At 54.3% G+C, this 13,993-nt stretch overlaps 1 protein-coding gene across 8 annotated transcripts in view; it reads left to right on the top strand.

The window, feature by feature from the left end:
- Positions 1 to 11,294, top strand: part of DMBT1 (deleted in malignant brain tumors 1) — a 54,601-nt gene extending 43,307 nt beyond the window's left edge. For all 8 annotated transcript variants that reach the window (XM_070481575.1, XM_070481563.1, XM_044749403.2 and 5 more), the window contains 5 exons: positions 480 to 688; positions 1,543 to 1,727; positions 6,032 to 6,420; positions 8,917 to 9,188; positions 10,725 to 11,294. In XM_070481575.1, coding sequence (XP_070337676.1) covers positions 480 to 688; positions 1,543 to 1,727; positions 6,032 to 6,420; positions 8,917 to 9,188; positions 10,725 to 10,891 — 1,222 coding nt within the window. In that variant the 3' untranslated portion in view covers positions 10,892 to 11,294. The remainder of the gene's footprint in view (positions 1 to 479; positions 689 to 1,542; positions 1,728 to 6,031; positions 6,421 to 8,916; positions 9,189 to 10,724) is intronic.
- The last annotated feature ends 2,699 nt before the right edge of the window (positions 11,295 to 13,993 follow it).

Below are 13,993 nucleotides of genomic sequence, written 5' to 3'. Positions count from 1 at the left end.
TACTGTTTCATTTGAACTTCACACCAGCTCTTGTCGGTATGTGTGGGTAGGAGAACTTCGCCTCTGTAAATACTTCACATCTGAGATTCAGAAAGGCTGTATGATCTGCGCAATATTATTGTTCAATTATTTATTTCTATCGCTATGAATTCATGGCTATTTATTTCGTGCCATGGGAAACTGGGGTCTTCTTGATTGAATGAAAAGCCTAAGGCAGGATGTGATTCCTTCCTTTCAAGATGCAAAGGGCTGTCAGGAGACCGCGTGTAGATTTCATACGTGGGACCCAACAGGCACGACTGAGACCCATGCACGTAGGTCCTGGGAAGATGAGTCTGCTGGATTTATGGAAATCTGTTATTTTTAGTTTTAGTTTTGTCGGCATTTCTGGCACAGAGGTGTGACCCCTCACTGAGGTCTGACCTCCTGGGTCAAATCCTGGTTAAAAGTGAAGCCACAGCTGTGTGTTCTGTCTGCAGGCTGGAAGGCGGCTGTAACTACGATTACATTGAAGTGTTCGACGGCCCCCACCACAGTTCCCCTCTCATTGCGCGGGTCTGTGATGGGGCGAGGGGCTCCTTCAGTTCGTCCTCGAACTTCCTGTCCGTTCGCTTTGTCAGCGACGGCAGTGTCACAAAGAAAGGCTTCCAGGCCGACTACTACTCTCATCCTTCCAATGACAGCACTGGTAAGTCCCCCTGGTGAGGGCTCGCTAGCGGTGGGTGCACCTCGGAGAGCAGAAGCCGCTCAACCTTCTGTGGCTGTGAAATAAGAAATGAGAGCAGCCTTGTCAGGTCACCAAGGGGCCAGGAGCTGTGGGTCTTGGGACTCTGGCTGCCCAGAAACGAGGTCAAGGGTCAGAACTGGCCGTGGGCAGTGTACTGGCCGTACGGTGGTGGCAGAGACTAAGTAGAAGGTGCAGGGTGATGCTTTCAGCATAGAGTGAGATGTCGCTGCCAAGGGCAGAGGTGACTTTGAGGTCTTGAAGCCTTGTGACCTTCCCAGCGTGTGGGACGCTGTGATCATGTCCTGAGACCTGGCACATTTGGCTGCTGTCTGAACATGGACCGAGCTGGTCACTCAGCCACTTCCAGTGAGGCTAACGGCCGTGCTTTGAGCTGTGCAGGGGACTGACTGACAGACTGGCCAGGGAGGGCCAGGCGGTGTCCACGCTCCGTCTGCAGTTGGGACTGTGAGCACGGACCTGCTCCCAGGGCTCGAGGACCTTACCTCACACCCCACAACTCAACCGGAGCGTTACTTTCCTTATGGGTAAATGGTAACTTGGCAAACGTTTCACTCAGCCACGTCCTGCCTCCATTTCTCCGTCAGAGGAATCCAGAGTCCCTGTGCCCTCACAGGGCTCTGCTGAGAATGGGGCTGACTGGGGCCGTGGGGCGCCTGGGGGTCATGGGGAGGCGTGTCCCGCGCACACCATCCTTGTCGGCCATCTGGATCTCTGCGCCTCTGTGTGGGGGGCTCCTCGTGGAGCTTGTGCGGCTCGGGGCGCTGACTGACGCATTGTCTGCCCTTGGCCAACAGAGCTGCTTTGTCTGCCGGATCGCATGCAAGCCAGCGTGAGCAGGAGCTACCTCCAGTCCCTGGGCTATTCTGCCGGGGACCTTGTCATTCCCAGCTCGGGTGGGAGCAGCCAGTGTCGGCCCCAGATAACGTCGAGCCAGGTGACATTCACAATTCCCTACTCAGGCTGCGGCACCATCGAGCAGGTGAGCCTGGGGCCTCCCGCACTGTCTCCTGCTGGGCAGCTTTCTTATTGTGATGTGCGCTGTGCTCCTTGAATGCTGGGGACACAGAAGACATGATTATGGGAGAACCAAAATGTAGTTGGGTGAAGATATAGTTCTGTTTCTTGATGCCGTGACGTGGCTGCAGCCACTCCTAAATGGAAGGAAGGAGGGGAAGGGAAGTTCACCAGGCAGGTTTTCAGCACTGGCCAGCACAGAGGGTGCCTGGTAGGCTGCCACTCACGTCAGCAATAATGAAGACAGCTCCCAGGGGTCGCTTCCAGTTCCATAGGGCCTGAAGGTTACACGCTTTGGAGGCGGCGTGGATGGGAGAGACGGGTGCCTCATTGAGCAAAAGAATGTAGACATATCTTACTTTTATAAATCGTACAAAAACATGTGGCTGTGTCAATATGTTGATAGCTTGGGAAGAACCCATGTACATGGTGGGGGTAGGGGGATGGGGCCCTGAAGCTTAAGCTTCACTAGCTTCATGGTGAATTGGTCTCTGCAGCTGCCATTTGTTGAGCTGTCACCATGTAGCGTGACCACTTGCCTTGATTTGCCTGGGACTTGCAGATTTTAGCATGGAAGTGTCTCATGTCCCAGGCAACTCCTCGATTCTGAGCAAACTGGGATACTGGTCACCCTACAAATGGTAGACTCTGGGATTAGTCAGGGTCATACTCCACAAACCCCACCAAGTACTCTCTCTTTGTCATCCCACTTTAAAAATACGGAGGCTGGGCTTCGAAGGGTCAAGGTCTTGGTCTGTCACCCAGGACTGATAGAGTCGATGCCAGACTCTGAGAATCTCAAAAACGTTACGCTGAGTGAAAGAAGCAGACACACCAGGACCAGGGGACCTACTCTGTGACTCCATTTCTGTAGAATTTAGAAATGGAGAGTAAATGGGTAATGACAGAAAGCCGACCTGGTGGAGGAGATTGACTGCAAAGGGGCAGAAGGGGGCTATTTACGTTAGTGGAAATGTTCTGTGTCTTATTGTGGGGGTGATTATTGTCAAACCTCACTGAATAGTACACTTACAATGGCTGCATTTAATTTTATGTAAATTTATTTTAAATTATCCAATCTAAGTTGTGAATTTTTGACTGACGCCTAAGTAGTCATTTCCAAATTCCATCTGTCAGGGAACAGACACAGTGCCAACCCTTTTATTTGGCTTGGGCCTACAGGAAATCCCCAACATGAAATGCTCAAGTACCTAGAAAGTGTGACACACACGTGTGGAGGCCTCAGTTTGTCATTCACCAGGGACACACTGAGCGTTTGCTGTGTCCCAGGCACTGTGCTGGCTGCGAAGATGGTGCTGCTCATTACTTGGCAAGGTCATGCCTGATCCTTTGACACATGAGAAATGGGGAGAGGAAGGGGACACTCGTTACCCACCATACTGACCTGTCAGCCATGGCTAGATGCCTGGGCTTGAGGGTCTGCACTCGCCATTGTGGTCACTGGGTTCCCTTTTCTTAGTCCCTACAGACACCGGGTCTCCTTCTGAGAGGAGCTGAGCAGGTTAGGGAGACCCACATGCAGAGAAGGTACATACTGGTCACGCCATGGAAATGATCTAGGCAACCCGGCTTTCTCATTCGGCCCTGTAAACCGACTGTGTTAGATCCTGGTTTGTCATGAGTTTAGTCAGTGGGAGTCAGTCCACGAAAGGTGATCAGCCATCCTGGTTCCAAATGTGCAGCCTGGAGACCCTGACCTCTGAGCTGCCCCGTGATGTTCCGTCATCTCCATCAGGAGCTGCCAAAGGAACGTGCCCACCCTGGTTCTTCTAACTCGACAGATGGTGAGCAGCACATGCCGCATTCTGATTCCTCTGTTCATTTAAACACCTGTGTCCCCTACCAAACCGAGTGCCTCAGGGGCAGGGCCAATATTTTATTCCTCTTTGCAACTCCCAGTCCCCCGGGGTGGAGCCTAAGCCTTTATAACCGCATTACTAATGGCAGGTTTGTATGCCAGCCACTGAACTAAGAGTTCTCAATGACTTCCAGTTTCTCAGGATGACTTTTATTTCCATTTAATCATGAGGAAATGGAGGCTTACAAAAGTTAAGCTGCTTGCCCAAGGTCACGTGATCGTGGACTGTGAACATCAGAATTCAAAGACAGGGTGACAAGATCCATACCAGAACTTTCCACAGCTCCTCCAGGCACCCCATTTAGCAGGTGCTGACAAATGGTGGCTGATGGGGCTGAGTAGATGAGGTCTCCCCCAACAACACACTGAGCTTCTTCCAAACTGAGCAGACGTCTGCGAATGAACGTTAATCTACAATCAGAACTGCTTCTCATGATCGAGAAATAACCCTGTGCTCCACGTGCACTGTTTGGAGTAGATTCAGAGTTTAGCTTGACTGTAGAAACCACAGACACATGGGGATTCTAAGAAAACTCTCACATTAATGTACAGAGTTAAGTGGAAGGCACCTCGGCTCCTCTTTGAAGGAGTAACAACGTGACAACATTTATATGGTTTATTGTGACAACCACTGGCGCTCAACTATAAAGTCAAAAATTTTTAAGAATATGTAAAGGCAGAAAACACAGTGTACTTACCATGAAGAGATGGAGGACAGAGCCCACTCTGGGTCCTTCCGCGACCTGAGTCCAACGTGCGGGCTCTGGTGCCCCTGCAGGCCAGGCTGGCCCTGCCCCAGGTCTGGGACCTCAGGAACCTCTTTCTGCCCTCAGAAGGGAGAATAGGAAGCCAGTGATCAGAGAGGAGAAGGGAAGGGGACGAGCGGGGCAAAACCACTTTAAGCTACTTGTTATACCTTCTCTTTTCACACGTTTTTCTGGAGGGACAGATTCAGAGTTGGGTTCTGAACTGCAGGTATGCAGTGAAAGCCTCTCCAACTCTCCCTGTTCTGGGGGATAATCATGTTTAAGCTGTACAAGTGTGGCCTCAGGAGGGCTTGTCTAACCTCCCAAACGGCCCGGGATCGGGTTTTAGTGCTGACAGTGGACAGGACTAAATGTGACTAAGCGACAAACTGTTTTTTTTTTTTTTTAAAGAGTAAGTTTGCCTTACATTTTAGGACTTCTGTGCAGGCCACTATGGTGTGATTTTTGTGCTTGTTCTTACAAAAGCGCCCGTGGCTTGTGGGAACTCGGACCTGGGAACTCGTACTTCCCCTTAGAAGTTTGCTTCTGACTATCATCGCATTTGGGAGGGAAGATTTCCCCCAGTCTCCACCTGGTGATGCCCGCTTGTGTTCACCTCACGTGGGGCCAGATGATCATGACCATAGAGCTTCCTGGGGCCTTGTTCACCTGTGTCCTCTTGGTACTTGGGAGGGCAGCTCCCGGCCCAGTCCTTCATTCGTAACTGCAGTTTTACTGGGCCGCTGTCCCCGAGACCTTTCATCCATTCCTTGGATATTTACTGATGCTGCTGATGCTGTTGCTGATGCTCTACCAAGCCCTTGGAAAAGAGAGAGATGCTTAGACATCACCCTTTCCTTCTGATGCTCACAGACCACCAGGCACAGGCTCCCTCCACAGAAAGGTCACTTACAAGATGGTAGGCACATCCAGCAGCATGGGGGACCGACATTCTCATGAATTTGCTGCCTGGTGAAAGGCACAGTGGCAAATGGCGCCATGGTCCAGGGAGTGAGAAAGCAGAGTGTGACAGGAAGTGCTCAGGTGGCCATGGCCCACCCCCTTGTCCACAGGAGCCTCTGGCGAGGTCCCTGCCCCAGAGGTAGAGACCTGCTGCAGCCTTGACTCCAGATCTCTGTTGCTCCAGCTCCAGCAGCTCCAGACTCCAAGCTGCAGTAACTACTGACCCAGCCGGAGCACAGGGAAACTGCTCCCACCAGCCCCTCCCACAAGGATGGGACTGACTCCTCCCGGCAGCAGTGAGAAGGAAACAGCAGCCAGAATGGCCCTGAGCCAAGGGGTCCAAGCTCAGCTGAGTCACACAGCAGGGCGCGGGGTCATCCAGACACACCCTCTGCCCAGGAGGAGCAGCTCCCAGGGGGCCCCAACACCTGGCCACACTGTGGTCCCCCATATGGGGTGGAGGAAGGAGATGAGTGAGAGGAAGGAGTCCTGTTAGTCAGGCGGCGGGCCCCTCCCAGGCCATGGGGGCCCTGGCAGCAGGCATGTGCCATCTCCCTGTGGTTCTGGCGGGGTCTGAAGGCTTGTTGAGTCACTTTCCTCTCCTTCTAACCAAAGTCACCAATGAGATCCTCTTAGCAGGTGACATTTGCCTGACTCTGCTCCCCTGCCTGCCTCTCCCAGGTAGATAATGATACCATCACCTATTCCAACGTCCTCAAAGCAGCTGTTTCAAGCGGCATCATCAAGAGGAAGAAGGACCTGCACATTCACGTCAGCTGCAAGATGCTCCAGGACACCTGGGTTGAGACGATGTACATCGCTAATGACACCATTGAGGTCACGGAAATCCAGTATGGCAACTTTGATGTGAACATTTCCTTTTATACATCCTCTTCATTCTCCAATCGTGTGACCAGCAGCCCGTACTATGTGGACCTGGACCAGACTTTGTACCTTCAGGCTGAAATCCTCCATTCCGACACCTCCTTGGACTTGTTTGTGGACACCTGCGTGGCTTCCCCATATTCCAGTGACTTTACGTCTCTGACTTACGATCTAATCCGGAGCGGGTAAGGAGTGTCTTCCTGGGGGGCACTTCAACCTTTGCCTGGTAACTCAAACACGAGTAGCCCACAGGCTCAAGGAATGTAGGTTTTGGTCCTAGTCGCTCAGTCTTAACCAGTCAGGTTATCGTCTCCGGTTAACACACAGGGAGATGGGTGTCTGGAGAACTGAATGACTCACCGGTGGTCACCAGTCAGGTTAGCTGTAAACAGGGATTAGACCCCGGGTGACCAAACTCCAGGCAAGCCTTTGTATTCAAAAGGCATGCGTGTAGTGGGAAATCATTGCTTTTGGAGCAGATCAAGATTGAGATGCCAGCCCTGCCACACCCTAGCTGTATCACTCCGGGCAGGCAGTTGCACCTCTCTGAGCCCGTTTCTTCGCCCATCACATGAGCATAGTGATGCCCACATCATAGGCTGTCGGGAGGATTCAATGAGAAAGAGTAGATGGGGCCCTGGGCAAAGAGCATGTGCAGCAGGTGGTCCGCAAGGAATGTTGCATCAAAGGCAGCAGAAGGTCCCTTGACCTCCATCAGCTGAGAATGGACGTCCTCAGAGTCCATGGTTCCAACCAAACTCAAGAGATGCACAGGGGAGGCCAGTAGTGCCAGGCTGGGGTCAGTGGTGCCCAGGTTGGGGTTCTCTACAATTGTTCTGCTTCCCGGATGATGGACTCTGGTGAGTCCTGTCCTCTTCTGAGCTCATGGAGGGGTCCTAGGACCCCGGAGTGTGCACCTCTAGTCCCTTCTCTTTCATCTCTGTCCATTGGCGTGTGCACCATTTCCTGGCTTACGATTTGACCTTGGCTCCTCAGTAACAATTGCTTCATGCGGAAGTTGTACTGGGAGGGTCAGGGGCTGTGCTAGGAATTAGGGTTGGGAGGTTAAGTGTCACACCTCCCTGGACACTAAAAACAGCGTTTCTTCCCAGGCACAGTTTGAATACGTGCCAATTTGGTAAATGGGTGTTGAGGCTTGTCTTTTTCACGGTCTATGCAGTCGGTTCAATTCACAGCAGCTCCTTGGCAGCAAAGAAGGGGGAGTAGCTCACTCAACTCCTCTTTCTACAAAGAGTAACAAGGTGATACCTGATTATGTTGAATGATTGAGATGAATTCAAATGAGCGAGTGATTTATTTCTTCTTTGCTAAAGAATTCTTGTGGGTCAAATTCGGGCACATACATGCGCAGAAGCTGATGGTGTTTTCTGGGGAGAGGGGGAGGTGCATGTGGGGGAAGATGTGTCCACTGTACCTGGAGCCCAGGGACTCGTTAGCTGCACCTGACCGCCAACCACCTGGATGCCCATTAGAATGATCTGGAGCTTCAAACAACCCATGCCTGGGCCCCACCTGCACATTCTCTTTATTTGATCTGTGCTGGAGCTCGGGCATCTGTATTTTAAAAATGTCCTGGGGAGATTGTGAAGTGCAGCCTGGGTTGTGCAGCTCTGGCTCGCAGACCCCAGACTGATGTGGGTTTGTGGGAAATGCAGTTCCTGCCCGGTGGCCCCTGAGCTTCCCCGACCTTGTTTATGACTGTCCGACCTCCTTGTGGGTCTTTGGGGACTTTCTCTCCCACCTTTGTTGCTAAAGTGAATACTGTGGAAAAAGAACTTGGTATCTGAATGTGAGTTGAGAGCAGAGGAAGGAAGCTCTGGAAGGCAGAAGCAAGACAGCAAGTGGATCCTGGGTCACATCTCCAGGCTAGTCAGGCTGCCCAGGCGACACCTGCCATCCACCCCCAAACTTTCCACCCTGAACCCCATGGGCAGGGTCCTTGCTGTTGTCTTGGCCTCATCGCCTGGAATCTTCCCGTCAGTGCTGCACGCGGTCAGTGTGAGCTCCTTCTCAGCTGGGTGGAGCTGGGAGATGCGCCTTCCCCGTAGCTGAGTAAAATCTCTTTCAGCGGATCCTTAGGTAATGATCCTTCTAGCACCAGCAGAGATGAGGTGCCGGAGGGATTGCGGAGTGCTTGATATGAGGGCCGGGCGTCCTGGAGGGTACCCGGCGCATGAGGAAAGCACGGCTGCCCGGGGTGCAGGGCAGGGCGAGGTGGTCAGGAGACACCCCTGGACAGGGAGGGCACCAGAGACACCAGAGAGCAGTCGAGTGTCACCCGGCCTGGCCCTGAGACCAGGAAAGGGAAGGAAATGTCATCTTCCTTCCTGCCCCTACTCTGGGCCCTGTCACCTCCTGGACTCACCTGGGCTCCCTGGGGCCATTGAGCACATGGTCACAGAGCACCCGCTGTGCACTGTGGGCCTGCTTGTCTGCGTGGGAACCCTGAGCTGAGTTGCTGCTTTAGGATGCTGCTGACGTCCCAGAGCTGCCAGGACGTTCCTGCAGGGCTGACAGCCAGTGTCTGGGCCACGCATTCAGAGGGTGGATCGGAGGGACAGCGGGGGCCCGGGCCTTGGACTTGCCTGCCTGGGGCATCCGAGTCCTGAAGAGCACAGGGTGCTGGTGAGAGCTCACGGGTGACTCTTCTCTGCTTCCAGGTGTGTGAAAGACGTGACCTATCAAACCTACTCCCGGCCGTCGCCCCGCGTCGCCCGCTTCAAGTTTAGCTCCTTCCACTTCCTGAACCGCTTCCCCTCCGTGTACCTGCAGTGTAGGATGGTGGTGTGCAGGGCATACGACTACTCCTCCCGCTGCCACAGGGGCTGTGTGGTGAGGTCCAAGAGGGACGCAGGCTCCTACCAGGAGAAGGTGGACGTCGTCCTGGGCCCCATCCAGCTGCAGGCCCCGAGTGCTGAGAAGAGAAGCCTGGGTAAGTGGCCCTCCTGTCCCACCGCCCAGCAGGGCCCAGGCCTGTGACCCCTGGGGACTCGGGATGTCTCTGTGGGTGTAACGTTCCACCTCAATTTGTGCACCTACTGTGTGCCCGGCATGCTGTGCTACGTCGCGCCATGCGGAGTTGCTTCCGGCCTTCTTCCAAGGGCTCCTGGTCTATGGGGACCCATGTGTGGGGTTTGGGCATGGGAGTTCTGACCTGGGACACAGACACAGCTGTTCCCTTTATCCCCTGGGTCTGAACTCCCAGAACCTCAGGCTCCTCGCCTGCGAGACAGAAGTGTTAATGCTCACCTCTTAGGACTGTTGAGGGTTACAAAAATGTGTTGGTTAAGTGACCTCAGCCCCTGCCTGGTACAAGTCACTGGGTGCGATAACCGGTGGTTTTCTTACTGTTGTCATTGTCACCGATATTAACAACATTATTGATAACATTATTGCTCATGACAATAGCAACAACAAGTTAGGCCCAGGGGTAATGACATCAGGGCGTGGAGGCCGTCGGGACGCTGGCAAGGTTGGTCTATTCTGGCTGCCCGCAGGGCCGGACACTGGACAAACAGCTTCCTTTCCTCCATCGGGACAGGGACCGTGTTTCCTGCTGTGCTGTCTTGTTGTGGGTGTGGGTGAGGAAGTGTTCACAGAGGGATTCCCGGGATTTCTGGTCCAGGCCGGGGCCAGGTCAACAGACGTGGGGGCCCTGGTGACAGGCGCATGTGTGGGCTAGCAGTAGTTGTCACAAACCCTCCCCTTGGTCACAGGCCTCCATCCCACAGAGCATCCTTGATGGCTCTCTCTCCTTGAGTCCCCAGATCAGTCTATCCTGACGTCCAGATGATCTAGGCTCTTTCCTCGCTCTTCATTCCATGCATGTTTTTTGAAGGCCTATTGAGTTCCAGGTGACAAATTCCTAAACAAACAGAAACAGATCAAAATCCCCGCCCCTGTGGAGCTGACACTGGGCAGGAGGGGATGCAATTCAGAAATAAGTCACATACGTTGATTGTGTGACACCTCTGCTGGGAGTCGGAGCTACAGAGAAGAGGACGGCGGGTGGGTGATGGGTGACAGGGATGCTGCTCGCGTCTCTCCTCTCCCTTCTCTCCCCTCAGCGCTGCAGGAGCTGGCGCCTGGGTACCTCCTGCCTGTGACTCTGCACCCATTTCCCAGCTGGCCTCAGTGCCCCCACTCTCTCCCCTCCCGTCTATCGGGAGCCTCCATCCAGATTTGACCTCCCAAAGCCCAGCTCTGACTTCCCGCCCCAAAACCTGCTCTGACTCTGTTGGCTGACAAGACACTGAAATCTCCCTGGGTTGACCTTCCACTGCCCTTTGGAGCCTGGCCTCAGTTTCCCCTCAGCACTTCTCTCTCCTAATCCTTTTTCCTGTCCCACCAGACAGACAGTTCTGATTTCCATCACGGCCCTGGGACCCCCACCTTTCTTGTCCCCCGTCTTTCTCCCCTGGGCTCATCGTGACGCCGACCCTCTTCTCCTGGTCCCTCTCCTTCCCAGACCTGTCGGTGGCTGACGTGGAGGAGCAAGCCAGCACCCAGGGGAGCTACCACAGTGTTGCCATCTCTGCTGGGGTCTTCCTGGTCGTGGTCCTGGTTGTGGCAGCCTTCATAATGGGGAGGAACACCCGCGCCACCAGTGGCCATCCTTGGAGCTCTAAGATGTGAAGCCAGGAGAACACGCACAGCGCTCAGTCATTGACCCCATATACTTCGGTACCCACGACAAAGGAAGAAATGAGTGCCCAGACCTTGGCACCCAGCAGCACCCCACCTCTGTCCACTCTGGCCCAGGCACAGGGAGGGGTGGGTTGAGGTGGGGCAAAAAGATGGGAGCAGGTTTCCCAGGAACACAAGTTCGGTGCTAAGACAAAATGTCAGGCAAGCAGGAGCCGGTGTCTAAAATCCTGCATGCAGCGTGTGCAGAACTTTCTCTGTAGTAGTAGCAGCCGAGCTTTCTCTGATTGACTTGCTATTCTGATGTTTATAAATCAGCGTCTCAGGCCTGTAGTGTAGATCTTAGCTTTCCCATTTATAGCACAAACTGAATAAAGAGCTTTTTTCTATGCAAGTGTTGATTTGGTCGTTGTTTCTAGTGGCTCACCTAAGCACTGATCCCTTCAAAGTAAGCAGAGTCGTAGGGTGGGCTGTCACAAGGAATAACAAAGGCCAGGGAGCTCTGCCCTGTGGCTTCCAGAACCTTTTAGGGGATAGATAAAGTGTCCTCCATTGTCCTTGGTATGTTTGGGTTTTCTCCAAAGCAGGAAACACAGGGTGCAGGCTAGAGAAAGACCTGAGTGCTAATGGCATTGTGATTTTAAAATTCAAGGTGACTACCTCCATTTCTCCAGGAAGCTGTGCACCTTCTGGTGTTGACATCACATCCAGAACTGTGGGCTGAGGGGTTAGGGAAGAGAATAAACTCCTCAGGGCCCCTAGGATCACCGAGCATTGGACCGGGCCACCAGGAGGCCTGTTCGCATATAGTTTCCAGGGAGCAGTAGATTGACAGGTGACCCCAGGATCTAGCAGAAACAAAGGGATGAGGTGGCTTCCAAAGAGGCAGGGAATTTCCCAGAAAATAGGAGAGAAACCAGACCCAGGGCCCCTCGGTCAGGCTTGGGAAGAATGGGAGCTTTTGCATATGGCCTTGGCAATGCCAACCTTTGCTCCTCTGAGCCAGGCGGGGGACCTGACCCTGGGAGAGGACTGCTAAGATGAGTCTCACTCCAGAGGTGTGCCTTGAGCAGGGTGAGACCCAGTAGGGCAGCGCCTGCAGGGGAGCCCCCAGGACAGGGGACGGAGATTCCAGCAGAGTTGTGGCCACTGCAGCCAGCTGACTAAGGCTCACCGACAGCCTGGGACACTGGTGAGAAATCTCAGCCTCCACGGGATGCAGGTGACCCCTGAGCCCTGCCAGGAGCGAGGGGCACTGGGGAGATCACCTGTGTCCAGTATCCTTGCCATCATCGCCTGCACTCATCCAGCTCATCCAGGCTGGAAGAAGGAGGAAAGCATTGAGGGTCCCTGTGATGGCAAGTTTGCCCCACAGAGCAGTGACAACACAGTGAAATGTAATCACCAGGCCCGGGATCTGAGCGGATGTGGAGAAGCAGCATTCTGGAGCTGACACGTGGCTTTGAAATATACATCAGAGGAACAAAGCAGCAAGCTGGACATTTAAGAACTGGAAGAATGTCCAGTGCCTGTGAGCCCACACAGGACTCGGACTTCATTCATCCCTTCATTCATTCCATCAGATGCTGGCCCCAAGCCAGGCTCTGTGCTTGGCTCTGGGGATACAGAGAGGGGTTACAAATATCCCTGCCTTTATAAAGGGGAGCTTGGTCCCACCAGACTCTGCCTGGAATCTTCTCTCTCATTGGGAAGAACCCTTGCCCCTCAGGAACCAGCCGTCCCTCACAGATGACCACTATGTCCAGGTTGGCTCCTGGCCATGGGCTCCTCTCAAGGGAAGAGATCGTGGCCCTTTCTAAGCACAAGGCCAGGCTCTGAATGTGATGAGTCAACTTGTGGTGACGTGGCCAGCAGGGAACAGGTCAATGTGGACGCTGGGGCTCCAGCAGGGGAGGGCTGGGGCAGACTACAGGGGCACACACAGCACCACCAGGTGGCTCAGGGGAGGAGCATGCAGTGGGTGGGCAGAGCCAAAAGCCATGACAGGTATGCAGGAGGTTGGGTGACAGCCTACTGGGCCCAGGCAGGTGGGTGACTAATATGTACAGATGAGTCTGGGAGCAAGAGACAGTGAGGTCCAGGTGAGAGGCAGAGGCAGGAGGCACAGGCATGGGAGACAGGGCTCTGGGTGGAGGCTGTGGGACGAGGCATGGCCCAGGCACAGAGGGATGGGAAAAGCTGGCCGGGCGTGGGAGTAGGGGCCCAGCATCCATCCCCGCCCTGTGCAGGGTGGGGCTGACACCAGGCTGCTGCGCTTTCCAGCAGCTGAGACTGTGGTTTAGGGCTGGGATGCTCGACCCTGGCTGCACATGAGGGCGACCCAGGCAGGGGCTTTAAAGCTGCTGCTGCCAGGGCGCGCCCAGAACACTTCGATCAGGATCTCTGGGGGTGGGCCTGACCTCGGTGATTGAAAATCCCCAGGGCGTGCCCATGGAGCCAAGGCGGAGAACCGTGGCTTAGGACCCCTTCAATCCCTCTCAAGAGGCCAGTTTTGCCGGCTCCTGAGAAGGAGCAGGGGAGGGAAGGGTCCCTGCTGTACAGATGGGAGGACTCTGGGGGCGGGGCCAAGCCCACTGGCCCTGAGCGCTTCCTAAAGAGGCACTTCCCTTTCGGAATAGCTACTGCACCTGAACTGTGACAGACAGTCTTATTCCTCCCTAAAGCCCTTCATTTGGCCGACCTCATTGCCTCCACCTGTGCTACCAGTAAGACTACGGCACGGAGGAAATTTGGACTAAGCTTCTCTTCCCAGCCAGACACCTGCCAGGAACCTCAGACATGTGAATCGCAGGCCCCCTGAGAGCTGTGCGGGTCAGGGGTTATCATTCCCTCTGGCAGGGATGGAAACCAGAGCCCAGAGAGGTGACACAGCACAGAACACAGGCACGATCCTGGGTAGGGAGAGGCAGAGCTCGCCCGGATTCCTGTCCGAGGACGCCTAGTGCCAGGTTCTCCTCCCTCCTCTGCCCCCAGCCCCAGGCCCCCAGGAGCCCAGGGGTACCGACTTCACAAAAACATTGCACATCTTACTGCATCCTGCACTCCTGTCTGCAGCTGTACAAGTGTGGAACG

The sequence above is a fragment of the Equus asinus genome, chromosome 2 (genome assembly GCF_041296235.1).
Source record: "Equus asinus isolate D_3611 breed Donkey chromosome 2, EquAss-T2T_v2, whole genome shotgun sequence".
NCBI lineage: Eukaryota > Metazoa > Chordata > Mammalia > Perissodactyla > Equidae > Equus > Equus asinus.
Note: the sequence above shows the minus strand (reverse complement) of the source record. Positions and strands in the feature narration are given on the sequence as shown.